General features: G+C 41.7%; 1 protein-coding gene across 3 annotated transcripts in view; it reads right to left on the bottom strand.

The window, feature by feature from the left end:
• Positions 1-15,743, bottom strand: part of SLC8A1 (solute carrier family 8 member A1) — a 346,526-nt gene that overhangs the window by 321,255 nt on the left and 9,528 nt on the right. For 2 of the 3 annotated variants that reach the window (XM_081253599.1, XM_081253597.1), the window contains exon 2: positions 3,167-4,998. In XM_081253599.1, the coding sequence (XP_081109725.1) occupies positions 3,167-4,998 (1,832 nt within the window). Of the gene's footprint in view, positions 1-3,166; positions 5,002-15,743 lie in introns of all 3 variants that reach the window. The other variant, XM_081253598.1, reaches the window with a different exon arrangement.

The following is a 15,743-nucleotide window of genomic DNA, read 5'->3' as shown; positions in this document are numbered from 1 at the left end:
GTCACCCACTGAGTTTATACAAAAGCATGTGCTAACTGTTAATTATATCTATTTAATGAGTTTTTACACTGTAATTTTCAAATGTTTTGCCGAGAATATATTTTATTAGAGACTACAAACACCACTTACCACTTACAGGTATTTTCCTCAAATATGGATTTTGATCTTAAAAGAGGTCATGTTGAAATAATTCAACTCATTTACATAAAAATATGAATGAATAGGTACAGACATGTTTATTTTATAAACTTAAGAGACTTCTTCTACACTAAATATGAGGTCAAAGATTAGGAATCTATCTTGTTCTTAAAACCTATGAATCAGTAAAACTGACTGCCTCTTGATCTCCATCCCTTATCAGACTGGACCCTATTTCTACCTTGGTTAATGGCTTCTTAAAATTAGATATACTTTAAATCCAGGCTTTTCCAGGAATCTTTTTATGATGCTCTGGAAAGAATCATAAATTCTGGGTTCATGCACATCATTAAACAAACAAACAAAAAAATTTTTTAAGTATCTAATAAAGCTCAGTGGCGTCAATAGTCCCATCTATGTATTTTAGGTTTTTGAGAAAGTCATCTCTCAAGAGTAACTAATTGGATGAAATATAAATTCATTTTTAAAGATAAATTGAGTTGTGTCTACATAGTTCAACTAGACTGCATGATGACAAACTCTCTTTCACTTGGATCTGACTGTGTGGACCTGGCATTGGAAACTACCAGAGGAAAAATGATCCATAACAAGAGTAAGGGATCTTGATAATATTATGTTTTTCTAAAAACATTCTGTCTGAATCCTTGGTGCCTAGCCTAAGGCTAAGTCCCAGGCACTGCAATAAATTTATTCAAGCAATAGACTGATTAACCATCTACAAACCTCGTCAGTAGTAAAACTCTATAGCATTAAGATAAAAACTCCTTAAAATTAAAATTCTAGAAAGAAGAGGAAAATGTAGGGCTGTAATTTCATTTCACTTATAAATAAAATGTTTTGCCATTGCTAAAATTTCATATTTCAACTTAGCAAATAAAACATAGGAAGAAAACTAGGAACTGGCCATTGATCTAGAATATGACTAAGAACACATATACAGAGATGCTGATAATTCCACCAATTCTTACCAGCTTTCACAAGGTATCTAAAATTCTAAAGCTGAAATCTGGCAATATTCCTTCCTTAGCAAGAATGAAATCAATTTAATGGCAGAGGCTGAATGTTTGAAATGGAGCTTGACAGAATAAATTATACCATCAAATCACTGTCTCTTTTTTTCCTTCTTCATCTTCTACTACACTGTGCCCAATAAAAGATATTTATTTATGCTTTGGTAGAAGTCCTGGATGGGAAAGTCTGCCTCTCGAACAAGTAGAGAGCCAGTATTCTCAGAAGAAAGCAAGATCACATTTTCTTGAGAAAACACCCTAAGTAAAGTGAGTAAATAAAACAAAGCACTAATTGGGTCCTATTTAAGAGCTACCCCTGTGAGTTCATTTAATAACATGCAATATTCCTTTAACAACATTCAATATCACTTGTAATCCATGTAAAAGTATATCAAATACAAGAGGGTTCAATAATTAAAATGATTATAAAATGGAATGAGCAAGAATTCCTAGCAAAGGAATAAAGTTTATGTGCTAATGTGGGCAGGACCACATTCAACACAGGCCTTTGGGAAACTCCTTCCTTGGGCGTGCAGTATATTCATTTGCTATTACATTACTATCTTTCAGTAAAATATTTGTCCCAACAGAACACATCTCGCTAAGTGGAACACTAACAACATAAGAACCAATGTAAAATAGATATTCAACAAAAGCTCTCCCCACATACACATCCGAAGATGGCTATCATCTCTCTTTGCTTGATTTCATTGTGATATCACACTAACTGTCCATCTCTATACAACAACGTCAAAGAGGTGAAGGATATTGGAAGGCTCTTTCAGAAAAATCTGTTTCCTCTGCCCATCCACTCCCTTTGTTTTTGTTTTCCCTTCACTTATTGTAGAAGAAATTTCATCTTGGAGAGAATGCACCGGCCATTAGGTATATCACATGACATTTACACAACAGTTAACTATTTTGAGAACAAACTATATTTTATATTGTCTCTCCTGAAATTCCTAAGTTGCCAATGATTCCACCAACATAATTATTCACTGGAATGTCCTTTTTTTTGCACTGCAGATATTATAAATAGTTTCCTTTCGTCCTTCCAGTTTGGATACTGCTCATCGAGTCACATTTTCTGGTTTGCTTTTGGTGAGTGCAATGCCCCTGGCCCTCGGCAAGGAGGGAGGAAAAGCTCTCTAAACAGCAGCTGTCTTTGGAATAATTATCGCACAACCAACCATTCTGTGTTACAGTGTTGGCAAATGTCACTGTAAAGTGCCAGTAGGAAAAGTAAATTGTTCCCCACTTTTTTTCTCTGACCTGCTCCCTGTCAACTCGGATGCTTGGACAGAATCCTACTTCCCTCCCCATCCCTATACCAGTACGGTAAAAGGATTTGTTTAATCATGTAAAGTAAAATCAGACTGGAACTAAATAAGAGCTAAATGACTTTCCCCATTGGCATAAAACTGAAAAGGCAGGATTGGTCATTAAGTCATAATTAAGCATTAGCATTTAAGCAGAAACATTATATAATCACAAAAACAGTGTCAGATAAAAGCAGCAGAAATCATTTCAGCCAGCCCTGGTAGCCAGGCAATTCTTTTCAGGGATGTTTCTTTTTTGGGCTTTCCCAATTTGTACTCAGTAATGAAATTAGGACATAATGTTATGTTTTCAATGTTCCCTTTCTGTGTGTATATTACGTGATCAAGATAGAATACAAATGTTTCAACCCATCATAAGTGCTTGGATAAATTCTGTCAGAAGACTCATTCTATAAATCTACTTAAAAACTATAAATGTACTTAAAAACTGTAAAAGTACAAAAGTAAAAATAAAATCATATTAGGATCTCTGGGTATACAGTATATTGATCAGCGGTACAGGAGCTAGAAGCTAGGATATTTCGATATTTTGAAAGTCGTCTTGTATAGTAACTATTCCATTCTTTCTTCGCCATTTAGTTTTTTAAAAAACACGCACATATTCGCACATCCACGAACGCAACTCAACCACACATATAGGTAAAAAAAAGAACTTACACAATTTCATCGTTCTGGAACTCGAGCTCTCCGCACGTGTCCTCAAAGTCCTCCCCTCCGCCTCTGGCTGTCCCTTCAATGGTTTTATAGGGAACGATAACATTTCCGCGTGCTCCAGATGTCCTCAATACTTTCACCTCCATGATGCCAATGCTCTCACTCACGTGAGTCACAGGTTCCTCAAAAGTAAAGATGCCTGCGTGGTCATCATCAAAAATAGTCACGGTGGCAGTGGAGGGAGATCCCAGGCAAGCGAGTGTAGAGACATGATTGGCTTCCAGGATGCCATCTTCCGAGGCTTCGGAAGATACTTTGACGTTGCTGAGATGCACAAGGAAATTCTCATCTTCCTCAAAGATGTCATCATCGATGATGCCAACTCTGATTTCCTTCTGGGTCTCACCAGGCTTAAAGACCACAGTTCCTTCAGTAAATTCATAATCAGACCCGGCATTGGCTGTGCCATCCTCTGTTCTGAAGTCAACAAACACAGTGTTGGTCAAATCACCACCTCTGCGGATAATGGTCAGGGCTACCGTACCACAGTTCTCCAGACACTGATATGTTCCTTGTTCAAAGAAGATCTTACTGACAGGGTCATTTTCAGCCACTTCCGTGTTGACCTCGTGCATGCTGACGGCCTTCCTGGCTTGGTCAGCTGCATGCCTCTTTAAAATGTTGCCTGCTCCGGTCATCAGGCGGGTAGCCTGAATTCGGTAAAATGCTCGACTTTTTTGCTGCTGACTTAAGACTTGATAGTTGGCTAATTCTATTAATTGCTCTATTTCCTTCTCCGGATGCTTCTGCTTGAGTTCCTTCAGAATCCTAGCCATTTCTCGCCTGGCTTCTTCATCATCTTGGTCCCTCTCATCGACTTCCAGAACTAGAGCACCATCTAAGAAACTGTCAACGTGGGAATTGACCACTTTCCCATCCATCTCAATTTCTGTCTTGGAAGATGGCCTGTCTCCTTCATGTTCAATAATCATTCCCCTCTGCTTGCCAGCCCGGTACCTCTTGTAGACATACTTGTAAAACAGAAGCCTCCTATCTGCCACCCAAGCGAACACAACACAGATGGGAAAGAAGAAGAAAGTAAGCAAACCTTCCCAGACCTCCACGACCCCAGGAGAGATGACAGACAAAATGATGTAAAGCCAGGTATAGGCAAAGATGCTCCAGGCTGCTGTCACAAAGAACACACGCAAATGCTTAATCTTCCTCGTCTCCCCATCTGGGACGACGTAAACACAAAGTGCAATAATGATGAACATGTTGAAAGCGGCACTGCCCACAATGGTGCTAGGACCGAGGTCTCCTGCAGTGAAGTTATGGCCACACACCTCAATTACTGAAAGGAGAATCTCTGGAGCTGAAGATCCCAGGGCCATCAAGGTCAGGTTGGACACCGTCTCATTCCAGATCCTCACAGTTGTCTTGGTGGTCTCTCCATTGGGTTTCTTTATGGTGATTTCTTTTTCTTGAGACGTGATGACTTCTATAGAGGACATGAATCGGTCGGCAATGATAGAGACTCCGAGAAACATGTAGACCATGGCCACAAAATACACAGTCGCTCTAGCAATTTTGTCCCCAAAGGAAGGGTCTTGGGGCTCCCAAATGGGTAAAATCACCCCTTTCTTACAGTAATAGGAGCCAGTACACTCGCTGGTTTCATTGCCTTCTCCTTCCATTTCTGTCTCAGCGCTTATATGATCCACGTGGGAAAACAAGACAGCCACCATGACTAACACATGAAATCCCATCGAAAAGGTGGGTGAGAGACTGAATCGCAGCATGTTGGACAATGGCAGAGTTCCAACTGTCCCAACCTACTGGGAAAAATAAGATAGGGGGAGGGTGGGGGGAAAAATCACATCATTAGATCCAGATCCAAAGCATGACTAATTACTTATTTTTATTACTTTTACTAATGATTTGTTTATAATTGACTATCACAATATCTATGGAGGATCATGATTCTAAGAACCCATCTGTGATGAAGCAATCCTTGGTAACGTTTACAGCCCAATCTCTCCACTTGAGGATTTTCTACATGTAGTCCCCATTCACTGAGCAATGTACACAGCTGACTTACTGGAATGAAATGTTCAATTATATCCTTGCCTTGTTGAATACACATGCATGCATGCTAACAGCCAATGAGAAAAAACAAAAAATTTTGACACATTGAATAATTTTCTCCTTGTTGCTAAGGCAGATTTCCTTTTAAACTGTGGTTAGTACAATCACCTTCCAGAAACTGTTTCATCATCAAAATCACCTCGTTAAGAGTGATGCTATGAAATTTAGACTCTAAAAATCCTACCAACGCAAGGCTTGGTGATGATCTTAAATTCTAGAGCACAACTTTTCACTGCATTTCATGAAATCATGTCCTATGGCTCTTGGCAGCACAGAGAAATCTTCAAGCTTACTTACAATCAAAACTCAATGGTATTTGTACTTGAGGGTAAAAAAATCTGCTATAAGGCCATATTTCCACACATCAAGTACAGTTTTTAAAAGCACGTTTTGACGAGAGAACAATTCCTCCTAATTTTCAGCAAGCCCAGGTCTCCTGTTGCATTAGCAGCCAGGCATCTGGTTCTTCAAGCACTGCTCTTCATATCTGTATACAGATCTCGCTCTAGAATCTGCAGGCTGCCCACAACAGGAAAGGGAGATAAGCAGGTCCAGGTGTAGGAGTGTGTAAGTAAGACTCTTGCCTGGCAGGCTGTGAAATCAGCGTTACCGGCCATAAAATGTTCCTTCTCTGTGTCGATGTCAGACTTGCCATGGTCATTCTAAAATACATATTAGTTCTATAGAGGATTTAAGTGACCCAAAAATGCAAGGGCAATAATTCCATCTACATTAGCTCATGTGACAAAATGACAGTGACCACAACATATACATGCGAGGAAGGGCAGTAGGCAATTAGGGATATGGCAACAGCATCACTGGCGGGCGAATTCAGGTGCATGGTGGCTCCAACCACCACTCTGCCTTGCTTACCAAGCTGTGTGCCTCTCAGTGACCTTGTGTCACCTCTGATTCCAGGGCTCTGGTGAAGGTGGTAGGGGCAGGTGCTGAAGCAAAGAAGGGTCTGCTCCAAGTCAGGGTAGGTCTGTTCTGGAAAGCCAGTTATGGTTATGACATCGGATAACATGGGGCTAAGAAGGGTCCTGAGTCAGAGCTCAGCCCTGTGGCCTGCCACAAAGTTAAAAGTGGAGCTGAGTCAGACCCCCTCATAGCCTCAGGCTGTCTGACAGTCACACCCACATTCACCTAGACTCTCTGGCCTATGTGTGAGGCTGATGGCTTATACTGAAAACTGCACCTGGGCCCAGGAGAACCTCCACTCTGGCCCAGCCCATGCTGGCACACCCTCCACAAGCCCACCATCACCTAAAGTCCTTGTTTTTAGCTCATCAATGTTGGGAGATAAGCTTTGACCTTTTTCCCATGCTAAAGAAGACACAGCAGAGGGCTGCAGTGGCGGAATTCCATTCTAAGTAAAAGGTCGAAAACTAGAAGCAGCGTATTTTCAAAATATGCAAAAGTTCATAGTCAGTGTGTCTACTTGTTCAGTATTACTGGGCTTGAGTGGGTTATAGGATTTCTCCTTAAAACAAGGTAACATTGAACCATCCTGTAAGAGCAGTGGCAGACCCAGTTCTAACTCCCTTATGCCTCAATTTATTCCCCATATTTATGACAGCCACCCAGACAAATTTTAGAAGGGTATGCTAGGCTCTCTTCTAGGTCCTGAGAATTCATCAATGAATTTTTTTTAAAGTCTCCATCTTTGTGGACCTTATATTCTAATGGGGAGGAAACAAACAAATAAATGTAAATGTCAGATGGTAAAAAGTGCTATAGTGGTGGGGGGTAGGGAGCAATTTCAATAGGACGGGAAGTCTATGAGTGTCAGTGTGTGTGTGTCAGTGTGTGTCAGTGTGTGCACACACATGGCATGCATGATTTTATAATGGATGGTTTAAAGAAGGCCTCTCTGATAAGGTGACGTTTGAGCAAAGTCCTGAAGGGAGAAAGGGGTCAAGCTTTGTGGATAGTTGCAGGAAGAGAATTCCAAGATAAGCGCAAAGACCGAGATGAGAATTGTGCTTTGCACAGTCTGGGAACCACGAAGAGACCAACGTGCTGAGAGGGCACGTTTGTTTTTGCTGCTGTTGTTGTTTCCCAGCTACCAACGAAACACATCCTGCCGGGACTCTCTAAGAAGAGTTTCCCAGAATGCAACTCTGAGCGATCAAATCACATAGCTGGAGGATGTGCGTGCTTTCTCGTGAACGTGGGGGCTCCTCCAGGAGCAGCCTGGGATCCCAATGCTTGTTTGTTGCCTCGCTTTCAAATGGAATTTGAATTTTAAATTAAAAAATGTTGGCATGATAAATATATCAATAAAAGTTTTACGAAGTTTAAAAGAAAAATTAATTAATTGTGAGTGAGTGAAGGGAGCAGGGCTCAAGAGCCGGGAACACAGTGGGGATGGATTACGAGGGGCACTGAGGAGATTATAAGATGCTGGCTTTGACGGTGAGGGAGATGGGAATCACAGGGAGGTTCCGATCAGAAGTGTGATGTGAGCTGACTTTCCTTTTAAAGTGATCTCTCTGCTCATTCAGTGAAGAATAGACTATAGGGGTAAGAGTAGAAACAAGGAAGCCAGGATTTGCCTATTATAAAAAAGAAAATCTGATTTATAAATGACCCCCAATGCCTGGTAGGTATATAAAATGATACGGTAAAGATCTAAAGTTTAAAAAGGAGAAAGAAGCATTTGCGGTGACCCTTTTGGAAGATTTGCAACTTAAAACGTCTTGGTAACCTGTCAGGATCAGAAAGGTTAAGTATCTGCTCAGGGGGAGTAGGACAGACACAGAGAGCCAACACTGGACAGAGACTCTCGAAGCTGCGCCTGTCTCCAGAACGGATAGAATTAACCACTCCCTTCAAATCACTGCCAAGTCTCATCATTCCATTCCTCACGTTTCAGCCAAAACAAACTTCCTAAAGTGCAGATCAGACTCTCTCACTCCCCTTAAAACTCTTCATGGGCTGCCTATTGCCCTGAAGACAAACCCAAATCCCCTCAATAGGGTGTTTATACCTTTTAGAATCTGGCCTCTGAGCTCCAGAATATGGGAATTCTCTCCACTCCCTGAACATGACAACACTTTCTTACCTCCAGGTCTTTGCACATTGTGTTTTCTGTACCCTGAACTATTTTCCTTCTTAGAGGGAAGTTTCGAAATGGCACAACAGCAAATCAGATTTGATTGCCTGAGGCCGAAATACCAGGCTCCATTCTTAAACACCGTCCCAGACACCATGCTAAATTCTTTACAGGGGTCATTATATCTAATACTTCTAAGAACCAGCATTGCCCTGTTACACAACTCCTAATGTTGCCATTTCCACTAGAGTCTGTGTGAATAGCACCCCTGGACTTGTGCAGTGCACACTGCCCTAACAATAGCCCTATATGATAGATATTATAAGCCCATTTTGTAGGTGGGAAGATTGAGGCTCTGACAGGTTAAGTTCTTGCTGAAAGTCAGACAGATAGTAACTAAGATTCAAAGCCTGGTCTGTCTCTGAGGTGATATAATTCACTGCTCCATTCTACCATCCCTGAGAGTACGTAAAATAATCATTGAGAATGATTGGATTTGGGCTTGGACTAGCCCATTGGAAAACCTCCTGGCTCCCAAGAGGAGGACCTAGGTAGCAAAAGTCCCATGGAAGGATTACAACAAGCCTGGTTTTATGTTATGGATTAGAGGCTTAGACAAGTATCCATAGCTCTGAGGTAACCTGTGGGCTGGGATGTTCCTAGAGACAGCTGACGTCCACTTTCCCGCCTTTTAGCAATTACCTGGCAACCTCTCTTGCAAGTACTCTCAGGGCAATCTCTTAGGTCTGCCGAGAAGAAGACCTGCCTCACCCACATCTCCCAATATGTTCTCAGCCAAAAGGGTACCAATGTCTAAGGTGGATTGAGCAGTAAAAAACCATCATCACTATCAGAGAAAAAGGAAGGGGGCTTCTGGGGTTAATTTTAAAATGTCATAATTATATTCAAAAGGTGGCAGTGGTCTAATTTGTGAAGTCAGTGGACAAAAAACACTGCTATAACTTATTAGCCATGAAGCAACTGGAAAGAACTCTCTGGACTTCAGTTTCTTTCTTTATTAAATTAACGCCAAATCTAAATGCTTGTGAGGATAGGGGGTAGGTGTCATCTAAATGAGAGTTCTTTCTTCATTTTTTGTCTCCATTCTTTTAGGGTCTTGCCTCTGTCGTCAGATTCAAAGTGATCTCTACCTGACTCTCCCCACTGTCTCCTCAAATATATATTTTCATGAAAATTAAGCAGGAAATAGAGGCCACTGATACGTTGGTCTGCTGCCTGGCCTTCTTATCTTCTGCCCTGATTTACTGAACTCTCTAACATGGGGTAGGCTGATCTTCATGGTGGTTTCAGATCAACTCTTTTTTTTTTTTTTTTCTTTGGGATATGCGGGCCTCTCACTGCTGTGGCCTCTCCCATTGCGGAGCACAGGTTCCAGACGTGCAGGCCCAGCGGCCATGGCTCACGGGCCCAGCCGCTCCGCAGCATGTGGGATCCTCCCAGACCGGGCACGAACCCGTGTCCCCTGCATCGGCAGGCGGACTCCCAACAACTGCGCCACCAGGGAAGCCCCTCAGATCAACTCTTAACATCCACAGCTAGTTCTTACTTAGGAATATCCATTACATCATCCAAATGAGCCTTCAGTACAGTAGCAAGAATACTCACATTACCTTCTGCTCACTATTTATTTAATTATTTATTTGTAAATTTATTTGTTTTTATTTTTGGCTATATTGGGTCTTCATTGTTGTGCACGGGCTTTCTCTGTCTGTAGTGAGTGGGGGCTACTCTTTGTTGCAGCGCTCGGGCTTCTCATTGTCATGGCTTCTCTTGTTGCAGAACACGGGCTCTAGAGCGCAGGCTCAGTGGCTGTGGCACACAGGCTTAGGTGCTCCACAGCATGTGGGATCTTCCCAGGCCAGGGATCGAACCCGTATGCTCTGCATTGGCAGGCAGATTCTTAACCACTGCACCACCAGGGAAGCCCTCACTATTTATTTTAAAACAAACCAAACAGCCCCAGAACCTAGAGATGGCAGACCTGAATGGAACTGACAAAGGAGGGTGAACAGGTATCAAACTGAGTGAGCCCAGCCACCTATGTTGAAGGGAGAGGTCACAAAAATGGATGTATGTACTTGCAAGACAGATCTTTATCAAACTGCCACAGTGGAGGTCCAACGAGTAGTAGGCAGCGCAGCAGTGAAGAACTATGGCTGTTTTGACTACAAGGAGAACTGACTCAGACAGAAGGAATACCTCTGGCATTCTCACCAGTCCTATGCTTGGGGCAGCCTAATCTCATTCTGCTGACTGGCAGCTGGGGTTATTCCAAGGAACTCCCTGACTCTCCATCAGGACCTGGAATCCCCTTCTATGTGATTCTTGCTGACTGAAAGCCTCAAAGCTAAGCAATGAATCTGTTTCTAAGGCAACAGTAAAGCAACCATAAATTCTTATCCACTGTGGATGCAAGCACTTCCAAATGCTTCTAGACAAAGACATGATGCCAGAGGATGACTTGTCTTATCTGATCATCCACTGAGGGTGCCAATTACTGTTCTGGCCCCCAACCTCAGGCCATCAGGCCGTGACCACACTTCAGAAAGGAGCTCGTTCAGTTTCCACAGCGACTCTCTGCTATTACTTTTTTTTTTTTCCAAAGAGAGTTTCTTCTTTGCTGCCTGACAAATGAGGACAGGTCCTCTAGGAGACAAGCCGTGAGACATCACATAAGGGGCTCAAGCCCTCTTGCCTAAGCTTACAAGACTGGAGTCAGGACCCTGGCCCATCTCAGAAAACACCCACCTCATTCATCAAAGGTAGCAACTGGGGCGACAGGCAACGTGGCCAAAAAAAGAAAGATGGATTTAGCATTTAGGATAATGAAGATGTTATTGAAAATTCATGAGACCCTTTTTCTGTACTTTGTTTTTCAATATAGAACTTATTATTTTTTTATTGAAGTATAGTTGATTTACAATGTTGTGTTAATTTCTGCTGTACAGGGAAGTGACTCACTTATACACAGATATGCACTCTTTTTTATATTCTTTTCCATTATGGTTTACCCCAGGATACTGAATATAGTTTCCTGTGCTATATGGTAGGACCTTGTTGTTTATGCATTCTATATGTAATAGTTTGCATCTACTAACCCCAAGCTTCCAGTCCATCCCTTCCCCACCCTCCACACCCTTGGCAACCACAAGTCTGTTCTCTATGCCTGTGAGTCTTAGAACTTATTACTTTTTATACACTATATAGTTTATTTAATGGTTCTGCTTATTGTCTCTCTCTCTCTCTCTTTCTCTCTCTGCTTCTCTCTTTCTCTTTCTCTCTAACAGATGTCAACTCTGTAAGAGTAGGGATTTCTGTCTCTTTTGTTCACCCAGTTCCTAGAGCTGAGCCTGCTATATGGAAGATGCACAGCACCTGCTTTTATTAAATGAACAAAATATTTCTCAGTGGGTCATGTGCTGATTCACCAAATCTCTGACGTGGAATCAGAATCCGAGGGCTGAACCCAGGCATATGCATTTAGAAATGTTCCCTATGTAAATGGGATGCCCCTAAAATGAGCAGAGGCCAGTATCAGACTGAAAAGCCAATGTCAGTCTTGGGTAGAGGAGAGGAATTGTGATTCAGTCATTCACAGAGAACCTCAGGCTAGAAAACCTGATCTCCAGCATCAAGAGAGGGGCTGGGATCCCAACATTTTCCCCAGCACCTGGTAGTTGGTCCTCCTATACCAGCTCTGGCTTGCTGATTTCTTCTGGAATGCCAGGATCACCTGCTCTTTTGAGAGGGTCCTAATATTTTGCACATCCTCAAGGGAGCATATCTTCTTCTCCTTTTAGGACACTAAAAAGACATCTAGTCAAACACCAACCCCTAGTCACCTCTATTACAGAGGCCCCATAAAAGGGAAAGAGCACGAAGAATTTAAATATATTACCTCTGCATTCTGACATGGATATATGGGTAGAAGGAAGAAAGCTGGAGAATAGAGTCTTCCAATGGTCAATAAGTAAGGAAGAATTTGAAGGGGAGATACTCTGCTAATCTTGGTCTCCATGTAGAGTCAGCCAGGACTATCCTCAGATTTGTTCTGCCAGGACCAAGGGCAGTGGAAGGGCCCCACTCGGGGGCCTTTATGACAATCATGACTGCCACCATTGACTGAGCACTTGCTTTGTCCCAGCTGCTATATTGATTACTCTGCACTCACTATCTTTTCTGACAATATTGCAAGGAGGTATTATCATTCCCATTTTACAAGAGAGAAAAATAAATGGTTCATCAAAGTAAACTGGGCTGAAATCATACAAATTTAAGTGACAGATAGGATTTAAATCCAGGCATTTTGCATGATAACCAGAATGCTTTCCAAAATGGCAGGACCTTTTCGTTTGTTTGTTTTCACTACACAGGTTAACAATACTGTTCTGTCTTAGCAACTTACTTAGGTACTTAGTGTGGAAGAACCTTCCCACGCTACCCCTCCTTCCCACCTGAATAAATGTGTGTCATTTGTATCATCTCATTCACATTTCCCTCTCCTGTCTCATGCCTGCCCACCCCCCAAGAAAGGCTTTTGTAAGCACTCCTATTCATCACATAGCAAGGGAAAGATGATCCATTTGGGGGATCATCAGCTAAAATCTGAGGTCTGAAATCCCTCCAAAGTCATGTAATAATCTCAAGGTTTTCCCATTCAGTCAGGAGAAAAGAAAATAGAGAATGAAATCCTAGCCATGAACAAGCAAAACTAAAATAAAAGAGGGCAATGCAGAAAGCTGGGGAGAATGATATTGAATTTTAGCCTACAAGTAAGTTAATACTTGGCCCTAAAAACAATAAATCAATATTTTTTCGAGGATCTCAATGAAGCCCACGAATTTACTGTCTTGGGGTCAAGACATTAATTTTTAACTGTTAAGTAATCCAAATAAAAGGGAAAACAACACATTCATTCATGGGTTTGTCTGCCAAGTTTTTCTTAGCCACTCGTATGTGCCAGATACCATGTTTCAAAGCTGAATAAGATGATATCCCCAAAGGAGCTCACATTCTAGTGGGGCCTTACAAGAGTCAAGGAGTGAGTCCCCTTTCTAGAAGACATAACTCTTTCATTACTAGGGAATCACAGAAGAGGAGAGACTTTCCAGGGATTCAGACAGTGAGACCATGACTACACCTGGATGCTCTCAAAGTGGACCACCTAGTTCCCAGGTTAACATATCTGGGGTCTTGGGGTAATAAAACTGGGCTTCTAGAAACCTCCAACTGCTCAGCATACAGTCCTGCAATCAAAAGATTTCAAATGTAGTGAATTCCCGGAGGAGGGCCTTGGATCGTCTTTTCTGTACTCTGAATCTTTCAGGGGCCTTGTGTTGGACAATAGTTACTATTTCAGGTAATAATTTGGTCACAATCCACCCTGAAGAGAAAGAGCAGCCTTTCTTTGATGTTCAACCTTACACACTGAAAAAAAAAAAAAAAATGAGGTCATATGCATGCATTTATTTCTGGGTCACCAAAAACGATTTCCTACCTAAAAATATTTTCCACACTAGCTTGTTGACATTTCGCCTTCAGACCTTTGTTTCAGTGAAGTATAGCCCTCCTGGCATTTCTAGTTCTAAGAGAGTGCATCATTCATTCATTTGTTCCTCAAGCACTTATTGAGGGCTTCTATGTGCAAAGCACCAGACCAAACACCGTGGGAAGTACAAAGATGATTGACTCATGGTCCCTGTTCCTGATGAATTTATAGTCTTCCAGTAATAGTTACTCAAATGACCATGAATAGGAGAAAGAATATGAAAATTCCATAAAAGGAGGGGACTAGAAGGATGACAGAAGTCGGAAAGAGTGAGGACATTCCAGAAGGAAGCAATGATATGACAAAAGGCATAGAACAAGCTTTTTCAACTTCAGGTCACTTAAGGATCATCTGGAAAATTTACTGAAGTGCAGATAACTGGGCCCTATCATCAGATACACAGTAGCTCTAAGGAGGAACCCCCAAATTTGAATTTTCTGGAGCACCCTCGGTGACTCTGATATGGATGGTCTTGGCATTGGCACGTAGGGTAGAAAGGCAGAACTGGGTAGGAGGAAAAAACTGGCATAAAGGGCATTGGGCATGTTTAGCAAACAAAGACTGGAGAGCAAAGGACTTAAATAAGGTCCTTGATGGAAGGCAGTACCTAAAAATTAGAAGATAGCGTTTGTTGTAATATCAGTAAGTTGTTGATATGAAATAGTGTATCAGATGGGCCCTCATTGTCACAGATTGGGACTCCAGACAGCATCAAAATGTGAAGCCCCTTGGTGACTGTGTGTGTGAGGTAAGACAGAAGAGGGTAGAGAAAAATGGACCCTAACAGGAGATCAACAGGGCCCCCCAAAGAGGAGATTAAATCATTGGGAGTAACTTACACGTACTTCGTAATGTTGCCAAGGGTTTGTTCTGCTTTCCTTAAGGAGAAACAGGTAAGGATGGCTAGGACTCTACATAGACACAGGACAAAGAACCAGATCCACGGAAGTCTTCAGAGACCTGCTAATCAGGTTCTATCCACAAGCCCTGAACAGAGGTCAACAATACACAGCAACAAAAACCCCAAACTGGAAGGCTTAGGTGGTGAGGAAAGCTGTGCTCTTTAAATGAGAGGCTTTGTATGGAGCCTCACCAACTCCCCGGTTCCTTCAACTCAAGGGTAAATCTTTGCAGTCCCTCTTCTGGCTTTCTAGTCTGCCTCTTGGGACTGGGGATGTTTAACACAGACTCCAGTTTCAAGCTATGTGATAGGAACATGCAGATGCCTTTTTTAAAAAAATCTTTTTTAATAAGGAAAATACTGGTTATGTGAGCAGAGGCTGGTGAATTTCATCAGCTTTCTCCCTGAGTCATTAAGCTTCATCTTCGAGTAGACTGCTGTTCCGGGGATAGGACCCTATCAACTTGAAGTTTGTAGGTCTTTTAAATTTTCCTGCATACTCACAAAGCATAATCCTTTAAAGAATAAGATGCTCTTGAGGAGAACAGAAGTAGGAAGTAAAAAGAAATTTAAAAAAAAAAAAAACCTCAAGTTGACAGATACTCACATAATGGTGACCCTTCATCAATATTCTAAAGTTCCTGACAATATACACAGTGACATGGGTCTAAAACTCGGTGTGTATGTATATACAAAAAAATCCATTTTTTTAATGGAAGCAGCTTAAAAAGGAACTAACCAAATTTTTATTTAGAGAAATAAATTGAGTAGCTTTTTGGGAGGGAACATATGAACTTTTTACACAAAACCCTGAACACAGTTTACGAAACATACAGTTTCTCTACTAGGTAAGGTATCTAGTGAACATGTCCTTTAAACCAATCCCATACACCTGTATTTGAAG

Source organism: Mesoplodon bidens, assembly GCF_964165515.1.
Source record: "Mesoplodon bidens genome assembly, chromosome: 14".
Taxonomy (NCBI): domain Eukaryota; kingdom Metazoa; phylum Chordata; class Mammalia; order Artiodactyla; family Ziphiidae; genus Mesoplodon; species Mesoplodon bidens.
This window is presented reverse-complemented; position numbering and strand designations above follow the sequence as displayed.